This window comes from Papio anubis, chromosome 12 (assembly GCF_008728515.1).
Source record: "Papio anubis isolate 15944 chromosome 12, Panubis1.0, whole genome shotgun sequence".
NCBI lineage: Eukaryota > Metazoa > Chordata > Mammalia > Primates > Cercopithecidae > Papio > Papio anubis.
In genome coordinates, this window is record NC_044987.1 from 107,226,974 (window position 1) to 107,238,647 (window position 11,674).

Sequence of the window (11,674 nt, forward strand, 5' to 3'; positions counted from 1 at the left end):
TAGAAGGCATGAGGTTAACAAAGATACTTCCTATATGCTCAATTAGAGCTTTCTGAAGAAATTTTGAGGAAATGATTTTCTTAAAATAAATATTTGTAAAATCTTGAGCGTATTTCCAGAAGTCTCACCCTTTCAGATATTCTTGTCACCTAGTAAAGATTGCTTACCAAGCTTCAAAGTCAAACTATACTCATTAAACCACATAATTTCTTTTGTTCCCCAAGATCTCCCAAAGGCAGCAAACACAATGAAATCTATGAAAGATTGAATACTGCCGAGGCAAAATACCGTATTGCAGAATGTCAAACAACCCAATACTATAAGTTTTAAATATTGCTTTGTTTTGCTTACATCACAACAAACTAATAACAATTAAAGACTCATGTGGTCAATCTTTTAATGTCTTAAATATGATTTATTGAATTTAAATGAACTACAGAAATGCAAACAAACATATTTATAAGCCAATAATCTGGAAAATTCAATAACAGCATTTGCAAAGAGAATAACCTTCACGTTTGCGGTCGTATAGTCTGTGTTGCTTTCCTGAAGGCCTCTTTGATATCTTTGTTTCTCAGGCTATAGATGAGAGGGTTGAGCAGTGGGTTGATCACAGTGTAGAACAGAGCAGCTACTTTGTCCCTCTCTAGGGAGTAGGTGGAACTAGGCCTTGAATACATAAACAACAATGATCCATAGAAGAGCATGACTGAGATGAGGTGGGAAGCACAGGTGGAGAATGCCTTGCGTCTTCCTGAAGCTGAGTGGATTCTCAGGATAGCCAAGAGGATGTTGACATAGGAAATCAGGATAGCAAGAATGCTGGAGAGGACTGTGAAGCCCACCACACCAAGGAGAACTTTTTCATAGACCCTGGTGTCTGTACAGGACATTTTTACCAATGGTGGTACATCACAGAAAAAGTGGTCAATGATATTTTTACCACAAAAACGCAGGCAGAATGTATTGGCAGTATGGGCTATGGCATTCAAAAATCCTCCTATGTAGGAGCCAGCAACAAGCCCAGTACAGAGGGCAGTGGACATGGTACCTGAGTAAAGCAATGGGTTACAAATTGCTGCATGGCGGTCATAAGCCATGGCTGCCAGGAGATAGCATTCAGTGTAGGCTACAACACAGGAAAAAAACAGCTGAGCCCCACATCCAGCCAAGGAAATGCGCTTATCTTCTGAGACACAACTGGCCAGGATTTTGGGGGTATACACAGAGGTATACCAGAAATCCAAAAAAGACAGATTACCAATGAAAAAGTACATAGGCATATGCAAGTGGGAATCAATTCGGATTAAGACAACCAAGGTCATGTTTCCCGACAAGGTTATCAAATAGAGCATCAGAAACATTCCAAATAGAATTGGCTGCCACTGGGGGTCTGCTGAGAAACCCAACAAGATGAATTCTGTCAGGATGGTGCGATTTCCCACGTCCATGTCCACAGAGGTGAAAGCCTGACTATCATGAGAAGGAAAAAGCATCACTTAGTGATTTTTGTATTGACACAAGTTAACAAGGGTATCAATTATTACTAATTTACAAAGCAACAATTACTAAGAAGCTTGTAGATTTTTCTCCCTTACTATCTAGAATTATAGGACTTCAGTCCATGATTTGGAAAAATTACTGGAATTGGAGTCAAAAATAATTTGAAAATTAGGAATTTTGCTTATTAACTATTTAATGCAGAGCAAGTCCCATATGCTCACAAAACATGAAAAAAAAATGAAACTCACAAGGATAACTAATTACTTCCTCTTCTTCTTCTTTTTTTTTTTTTTTTTTTTGAGACAGAATCTCACTCTGTCACCCAGGCTAGAGTGCAGTGGCATGATCTCCATTCACTACAACCTCTGCCTCCTGGGTTTAAGCAATTCTCCTGCCTCAGCCTCCCGAGTAGTTGGGATTACGGGCGCCCATCACCACACCCGACTAATTTTTTTATTTTCAGTAGAGACGGCGTTTCACCATGTTGGCCAGGCTGGTCTCAAATTGCTAACCTCAGGTGATCCACCTACCTCAGCCTCCCAAAGTGCTGGGATTACAGGCATGAGCCATCGTACCTGGCTGACTAATAACTTCTTGACAGCCTGATTGAATAAAGAAAACATACATAAAAATAACACAGCCCAATATTGGGCCCATTAGTGGGCACTCAAAAAATTTCACTATCTTTCCATAAGTTATAGAAAACTTCTTATGTGTCAAGTATTTACATTAAGTATTAGATTATTAAAGCTGCTATTTATATTACAAATACAAATACATTTTGACCATGTACCAGTTACTATTCTAATTCTTATACTTAACCCCTTGAGTCTTGGATGGCTTGGTGGTTTGCTTTGGCCAATAGATTGAAAGATAGGCAGCTCCATGTGGATTCAAAGCCTGGATTTCAAGAGGCTTTTTATGTTTCTCTTCTCACTTTTAGCATCCTACCTACCACCACCATGTAAATAAGCCTGGGTTAGTTTGCTGGATAAGACATGTGGCTGTGCTCACTCTGTCACCCCAGCTAACTGCCAGCTGTCCCCGAAACATGCGGGTGGGGCCCTTCTATATGATCCAGTCTACAGTGGTGCTAAGAGCTACCCACAGACATGAGCAAGCCCAGGTGAGAAAAGACAGGCCTGGCATAGGTAGGATTGCCCAAGTGATATGGTGTCTGAGTTCAAAACCAGATCTTCTTACTTGGTGGTTCTGTAATCTTGGAAAAGTATTGTAACAATTCCTAACCTACATGTTTTTACCTCGAAAGGGGTAAGAAAACATCAATGTTAAGAAAACAGCCTATTTTCTGGACAGAAAATCAATCTACAGATTTTTAACTGTCATTATTCTGAGTGGAAGGGTAATTATCTGACTTAATTATAAACTCTGAGCTTGTAAAACATAAATAAATAAGGCCAAGTTTCTACAAATAAGCAATTTCAGCCAGAATGGTGGTGTCTTTCAGTATCTTGCTAAAATCCTAGAATTTGATATTTTTGTCAACTACTCCCATGTAATTTGACAAAGGAGTTACAGGGTTTAGGATTGCGGGTTCCAATATTTGGTACATATCCCTGACACTAATCACCTGTATAACTTACGAAAGTAATTCTGCATCCCAGGAACACAATTCACCCATCTGAAAATTTTGGTTGATCCTATTCCCAGCGCCAAACTTCTATGATTCCAATTTGGTAAAATCTCTTATAGAAACTATCATGGGCCAGGCGCAGTGGCTCACACTTGTAAATCCCAGCACTTTGGGAGGCTGAGGCAGGCATATCTGTTGAGGCCAGGAGTTCAGGACCAGCCTGACCAACATAGCAAAATCGTGTATCTACTAAAAATGAGCCAGGCATGGTGGTACACGGCTGTAATCCCAGCTACTCAGGAGGCTAAGGCAGGAGAATAGCTTGAACCCAAGAGGCAGAGGTTGCAGTGAGCTGAGATTGCACCATTGCTCTCCAACATGGGTGACAGAGAGATGCTCTGTCTTGAAACACACACACAAAAAAAAAGAAAGAAAAAGAAAAACTTTCATGAGACAACAGATAGCCTCACTTGTTGCAATACAGTGTGGCAGAGCAGATTAATAGTCCTTATATACATACATATCTTGGGATATACAGGATATTACCGCTGTCTTGGTTGAAGTGAGAAATTAAATTTGCTGAAGATGACTGCACCCTTCTTTTCATCTCAAGATTTGCATACATGTTCTTGTGTCCTTAAAATACATTCCTATGAAGTTGTGCATATTTTCTAAACACTGCATTTCTTAATTTATTTATCTGCAAATAATTAATTTTAAAATTTTGGACTCATGAACATCTTTGAGAACTTGATAAACTCAGCAATGATAATTCGCAAATATGAATATGTATATATGTAAAAACACGCAAAATTTTAAAGGGTTCACAAATTCCCAAAAATCTATTAATTTGCTGGTTATGATTTCAGATTAAAAAATTCTGCTACTGGAAGATGACTAAGTTTGCTTGGGTGCTGATATGCTGTAATAAAAGAGGAGTAATAGATATTTAAAACTAACCATGTTTAAAGTTGAATTCCTAATCTTCAGTTCCAAAAATTGATTTGTTCATTCCCCGTATTGGTTAATAAGATTCCACTCTTCCAGTATCTGAAGTCAAAAATTTGGAATCAATCTACCCTGTTTCTTTCTTATCTACTTTTCCATCTTTCAGAAAGTTGTGATTTTCCTACCTTCAAAATGTATCCTGAATCTGACCACTTCTCCCCACCTCTACTGCTACCACTCTTGTTCAAACCACTATGATCTACTGTCAAGAATAGTGCCACCACCTTCTAACTCATCTGCACCCTTGTTCCCTGTGGTATAGTTTCAATACAACAGCCAGAGTAGGCCATTAAACACATAAATAACTTGCTTCTGTTTTTAAAACCCTGTAAAGGCTCCCAATTTATTTGAAGTTAAAACCCATAATCTGTCTCTCCCTTACCTAAAGAACCTTATCTCCTAATAGTCACCACACTGACCTCCTCCTTCCTTCTGCCCCAGTCTTGATGGCTTTCTCACTTTTTCTCAAATGTGCCGTCTCTGTCCCAGCATCAAAGATTTTTGACTGACTGTTCCCTCTGCCTGGAACACTATTCTCCAGATGTTAGCATGGCTCACTCATTCATCTTCTTTAAGTTCCTTTCAAATGTCATTTTCTGACAAAGGTACATGCTAACCACTCCTTTTAAATTCCATGCCCCTTTCCCTCCAACAATCTTTATCCTTATTACTCTACTCCGATTCTACTGTGTTATCCCCCTCATCTATTGTCATCCTCTAACTCCTGTGTATTAAATCTATTGCCTGCTTCTCCTCACCAGAATGCAACATTTATGGGGCAAAATATTTCTCTGTCTTGTTTATTGCTATATCCCAGCACGAGGAACAGCTCCTATTAATGAATTGACACTCAGTAAATATTTCTAGAGTGAGTAATTGGTTAATTACCATCATATCTTGAAGCTGGTTTAACAAAGTACTGTGTATTTCTTTTTTTTTTTTTTTTTTCTTTGAGATAGAGTCTCACACTGTCACTCAGGCTGGAGTGCAGTGGCACGGTCTCCGCTCACTGCAACCTCCGCCTCCCAGGTTCAAGTGATTCTCCTTCCTCAGCCTCCCAAGTAGCTGGGATTACAGACACCCACCACCATGCCTAGCTAATGTTTTGTATTTTTAGTAGAGACAGGGTTTCACTATGTTGGCCAGGCTGGTCTTGAACTCCTCACCTCCGTGATCTGCCCTCCTCGGCCTCCCAAAGTGCTAAGATCACAGGCTTGAACCACCATGCCCGACCACTACTGTCTATTTCTAACCCGGTTCAAAATATTCAGAACAAGATCTATCCTCAAGTGGACTTTCCCAGCACAGTGTACTGTATCAAAATAAGAAAGAAGAGTAAATGAAAGAGAAGGCTCACTTCCAAGACCTCAAGTCCATCTTGAATTTGAAACAAGTTACCAAATATCTGTGAATGTGAAATAAAAGGCACAGAAAATGTCTGAGCCAATCGTGCTAAAGAATCTCCTATAGAATGGCCTATCAAGATGCACCTTCCCCTGCAGCAGCCCAGGTCTCTGCTCCCTTCACTGGAGCAAGAAAAACTCTTTGGTAGGAATGTGCCTTCCTGGCACCTGAAAATTACTACCAACAAGTGAAAATGCCATACACTAGTAGTTTAGAGTAGCACAATCACTGGAGTCAGAAAAGCAAGTCACAATTTTTTTGCCCTTTTGATTTCTTCACCGTGTAAGTGAATATATGATGGTCCAGCATAGATATAAGACTGAGTTTCAAATTCTAGGTGAGAGCAGGATGTATCACTGAATGGAATTTGATGTACTAGGGAGTCTGCACGTGCACCTGTGTGCATGTGTGGCGCAGCAGTAAATCCTTTGACAGTCATGCCAGATTCTGTATCCCCCTTCTGATTTGCAGCTGAGGTCAGAGAGCGGCCAGACTTCCTAGTTGCCCCTGATCCCAGGTGCTTACCCTTGGTTTGGAAGACCAGCTCTTGGAAGTGACACCTTTCCCTCTCTTCTGGTGTGTAATGCGTCTTTGTTGCACTCAATGTATGTATTTCCTTAACAGCCCTTTGAGACACCTCCCTCACACCAGCACAGAAATCCGTACCTCTGTCTCCAAAGACTCAATTAGAGTTCATCTGGAGTTCGGGGACGTTAAATAAATTAGGATACGATGAAATGAGTAGTATGTCATTAAAAGTTGACTCTCTTGTCCTCAGAAATAATACCACACATCTACAGCCATCTGATCTTTGACAAACCTGAGAGAAACAAGAAATGGGGAAAGGATTCCCTATTTAATAAATGGTGCTGGGAAATTGGCTAGCCATAAGTAGAAAGCTGAAACTGATCCCTTTCCTTACTCCTCATGTACTAATTCAAGATGGATTAGAGACTTAAATGTTAGACCTAATACCATAAAAATCAGAGGAAAACTTCGGTAGTACCATTCTGGTAATATAGGCATGGGCAAAGACTTTGTCTAAAACACCAAAAGCAACGGGTAGCAAAAGCCAAATTCTGACAAATGGATCTAATTAAATCCAAAGAGCCGCACAGCAAAAAGAAAACTACCATCAGAGTGGAAATGGTAAGTAAACCTAAGCAGAATGGGAGAAAATTTTGCAATCTACTCATCTGACAAAGGGCTAATATCCAGAACCTACAAAAGAACTCCAACAAATTTACAAGAAAACAAACAACCCCATCAAAAAGTGGGCAAAGGATAAGTGAACAGACATTTCTCAAAAAGAAGACATTCATACAGCCAACAGACACATGAAAAATGCTCATCATCACTGGCCATCAGAGAAATGCAAATCAAAACCATTAATGAGATACCACATCTCACACCAGTTAGAATGGCGACATCATTAAAAAGTCAGGAAACAACAGGTGCTGGAGAGGATGTGAGAAATAGGAACACTTTACACTGTTGGTGGATTGTAAAACTAGTTCAACCATTATGGAAAACAGTATGGCGATTCCTCAAGGATCTAGAACTAGATGTACCATATGACCAGTCATTTCCCATTACTGGGTATATACCCAAAGGATTATAAATCATGCTGCTATAAAGACACGCAAGCACACGATATATTGCAGCACTATTCACAATAGCAAAGACTTGGAATCAACCCAAATGTCCATCAGTGACAGATTGGATTAAGAAAATGTGGCAATACATACACCATGGAATACCATGCAGCCATGTGATGAGTTTGTGTCCTTTGTAGGGACATGGATGCAGCTGGAAACCATCATTCTTAACAACTATCACAAGAACAGAAACCAAACACGCAGATGCGTTCTCACCATAGGTGGGAACTGAACAATGAGATCACTTGACTCCAGGAAGGAACACAATAACCGGGCCTATCATGGGAGGGGAGGGGAGGCCTGCATTGGGAGTTGCACCTGATGTAAATGACGAGTTGATGGGTGCAGCACACCAACATGGCACAAGTATACATATGTAACAAACCCGCACGCTATGCAATAATGCATCTCTACAACTTAAAGTATAATAATAATAAATAAAATAAAACAAAGTTGACTCTCTTAATGGATCTAACTCCATAATAGAATACTTTTTATTCAGTTTTTAATCCATCTCGGTATGATATTGGCTGTGGGTTTGTCATAAATAGCTCTTATTATTTTGAGATAATGCCCGCCACACCAATTTATTGAGAGTTTTAGCATGAAGGGCTGTTGAATTTTGTCAAAGGCCTTTTCTACCCATTGAGATAATCATGTGGTGTTTGTCTTGGTTCTGTTTATATGCTGATTACGCTTATTGATTTGTGTATGTTGAACCAGCCTTGCATCCCAGGGATGAGGCCTACTGATCATGGTGATGTTTTTTAATGCTGCTGGATTCGGGTTTGCCAGTATTTTATTGGAGGATTTTTGCATCGATGTTCATCAGGAATATTGGTCTAAAAATTCTTTTTTGTTGTGTCTCTTGCTAGGCTTTGCATCAGGATGATGTTGGCCTCATAAATGAGAGTTAGAAAGGATTCTTTCTATTGATTGGAATAGTTTCAGGAAGGAATGTGGTACCAACTCCTCCTAGTACCTCTGGTAGACCCAGTTGTGAACCCATCTGGTCCTGGACTTTTTTTGGTTGGTAGGCTATTAATTATTGCCTCACCTCAGAACCTGCTATTGGTCTATTCTTTAGGATTCAACTTTTTCCTGGTTTAGTCTTTGGGAGACTGTAAGTGTCCAGGAAATTATCCATTTCTTCTAGGTTTCTAGTTTATTTGTATATATGTTTTATAGTATTCTCTGATGGTAGTTTGTGGTATTTCTGTGGATCGGTGGTGATATCCCCTTTATCATTTTATTGCATCTATTTGATCCTTTTCTCTCTTTCTTTCTTTTATTAGTCTTAAGTAGCAGTCTATCAATTTTGTTGATCTTTTTGAAAACCAGCTCCCTGATTCATTGATTTTTGAGGGTTTTTGTGTCTCTATCTCCTTCCAGTTCTGCTCTTGATCTTAGTTATTTCTGTCTTCTGCTACTTTTGAATGTTTGCCTTTGCTTCTCTAGTTCTTTTTAATTGTGATGTTAGAGGTCAATTTTAGATCTTTCCAGCTTTGTGGCATTTAGTGCTATAAATTTCCCTCTACACACTGCTTTTAAATGTGTCCCAGAGATTCTGGTATTTTGCATCTTTTGTTCTCATTGGTTTCAAAGAAAATCTTTATTTGCCTTTCATTTCATTATGTACCCAGTAGTCATTCAGGAACAGGTTGTTCAATTTCCATGTAGTTGAGTGGTTTTTGATTGAGTTTCTTAGTCCTGAGTTCTTAGTTTTGATTTTCAGACTGTGGTCTGGAGAGAGACAGTTTGTTATAATTTCTGTTCTTTTACATTTGCTGAGGAGCTACTTCCAACTATGTGGTCAATTTTGGAATAAGTGCATGGGTGCTGAGAAGAATGTATATCTCTGTTGATTTGGGGTGGAGAGTTCTGTAGATGTCTATTAGGTCTGCTTGGTGCAGAGTTGAGTTCAGTTCCTGGATATCCTTGTTAACTTTCCGTCTCATTGATCTGTCTAATGTTGACAGTGGGGTGTTGAAGTCTCCCATTATTATTGTATGGGAGTCTAAGTCTCTTTGTAAGTCTCAAAAGGACTTGCTTTATGAATCTGGGTACTCCTGTATTGGGTGCATATATATTTAGGATAGTTAGCTCTTCCTGTTGAATTGATCCCTTTACCATTATGTAATGGCTTTCTTTGTCTCTTTTAATCTTTGATGGTTTAAAGTCTGTTTTATCGGAGACTAGGATTGCAACCCCTGCTTTTTTTGGTTTTCTATTTGCTTGGTAGATCTTCCTCCATCCCTTTATTTTGAGCCTATGTGTGTCTCTGCATGTGAGATGGGTCTCCTGAATACAGCAAACTGATGGGTCTTGACTCTTTATCCAATTTGCCAGTCTGTGTCATTTAATTGGACCATTTAGTCCATTTACATTTAAGGTTAATATTGTTATGTGTGAACTTGATCCTATCATTGTGATATTAGCTGGTCATTTTGCTTGTTAGTTGATGCAGTTTCTTCTTAGCATCGATGGTCTTTACATTTTGGCATGTTGTTGCAATGGCTGGTACAAAAATATGGAATGCTTCACGAATTTGCATGTCATCCTTGCACAGGGGCAATGCTAATCTTCTCTGTATTGTTCCAATTTTAGTATATGTGCTGCCGAAGCAAGCACGAGTTGCTCCTTCTTTAATAACGACGAAAAGAAATTATTTAAAAGTTCTCCACTTACATTCTAATGGGTTCCCTCTATTTCAACAACAAAAGGAACTAAGCCCTGTCTCAAGTTTCATCCCTCCCCTTCACATGACTACCTTGACATAGAGAATGGGTCAGAATTTACTTTAGCCATTTAATTTTATTCTTTATCTTATTCCAAATAAATGTGGAAGACATCAGCATAAAACATAATCAGATTCTTTTTCAATTAGATAAAAGTTCCCTGACCTAGTTGCATCATTTTTTTCTTGCTGTTGTTATTGAAGGCACTCTGTCCCAGAGTGTGCCATATCTTGGGAATGAGGGTGCTTAAGGGAAAGTGGAATTAATGTTGTTTCCTATTCTAAATAAGTCCAGTGAGAGCTGTTTCTTGATAATTTTGTGTTTTGTTTCTAACAGGATATAGTGGCTCCAATTCTGTCTAGTTCCATGCTAAGCAAGGAAACTCCATTTACAAGGTATCTTTTTTTAATTGCCATAGCACAGGAGAGGGAGGGCCACCAGAGGACCTCAGTTATCTCTGTCCCTCATTATTCTATCAGTTATCTCTGTCCCTCATTATTGTATGAGGGTATTTGTATTTTCTAATTGTTTTGAAATTGTATTTACTGATTTAAATAAGAATCAATATTAATATTTTAATTCTTCCTACGTTACATATCACATAATTATTTTAAATTTCTTTATGTATATCTGTGCTGAATAATCTTTAGAATCTATATATCTAAGTTTTTGTAAAAATGTATTTTCTGTAGCCACAAAGACAATTTCTAGATAGTGCTTTTCTAGCCATAATGGGATAATTACTCGTGATTAAAGTTAAGATGTTAAACTTACAAAACAAATCCATATGTCAAAGAAAAGACAGATGATTGGCTTTATTTTCAATGTATACATCTGTGCTTTTAAAAAGTATTTTCTTCCTTTACCTGAATGATTTACTGGTTGTATCAGTTAGTTTTCACACTGCTGATAAAGACACACCCGAGACTGGGTGATTTATAAAGAAAAAGAGGTTTAATGGACTCACAGTTCCACGTGACTGGGGAGGCCTCACAATTATGGTAGAAGACAAAAGGCTACATGGCAGCAAGCAAGAGAGCAAATGAGAGACAAGTGAAAGGAAAATGCCTTATAAAACCATCAGATCTTGTGAGACTTATTCACTACCATGAGAACCGTATGGGGGAAATTGCCCCATGATCCAATTACCTCCCACTGGGTCTCTCCCACAACATATGGGAATTATGGGAGCTACAATTCAATATCAGATTTGGGTGGGGACACAGCCAAACCATATCACTGGGCAAGAAACAGCTGGCAAAAGAAGGAAAGGTACAGAGTACTCCAGGTCTTACCACAGAACATTCACCTTATGCCATCAAAGATTTGCACATTTTTAGTTGAAAATGAGGGTAAAATATTTTTTTAAAAAGTTATGTTATTAGTTTTTTGTGGTAGTATCAGATTGATTCTGAAAACTGTGTTGCAAATTCATGCAATCAATAGCTAAAGCAAAAATGCTTTATATAATAGCAGATTTTATATTTTATCATCAACATTATATTTAAGGGTAGGCGGAGCAAGATGGCCGAATAGGAACAGCTCCAGTCTCCAACTCCCAGCGCCAGCGACACAGAAGACCAGTGATTTCTGCATTTTCAACTGAGGTACTGGGTTCATCTCACTGGGGAGTGCCGGACGATCGGTGCTGGTCAGCTGCTGCAGCCCGACCAGCGAGAGCTGAAGCAGGGCGAGGCATTGCCTCACCTGGAAAGCGCAAGGGGGAAGGGAATCCCTTTTCCTAGCCAGGGGAACTGAGACACACAACA

At 39.1% G+C, this 11,674-nt stretch overlaps 1 protein-coding gene and 1 non-coding gene across 3 annotated transcripts in view; both read right to left on the reverse strand.

Moving 5' to 3' along the window:
- Positions 1-394: 394 nt before the first annotated feature.
- LOC101026984 (olfactory receptor 9G4) overlaps positions 395-11,674 on the reverse strand; it is a 209,144-nt gene continuing 197,864 nt past the window's right edge. For both annotated transcript variants that reach the window (XM_017948391.3, XM_021925755.2), the window contains exon 2: positions 395-1,473. In XM_017948391.3, coding sequence (XP_017803880.1) covers positions 513-1,451 — 939 coding nt within the window. In that variant the 5' untranslated portion in view covers positions 1,452-1,473 and the 3' untranslated portion in view covers positions 395-512. The remainder of the gene's footprint in view (positions 1,474-11,674) is intronic.
- On the reverse strand, positions 9,692-9,798 carry LOC116269968. Its single transcript, XR_004177758.1, has one exon. It is a non-coding gene; the product is annotated as a U6 spliceosomal RNA (small nuclear RNA).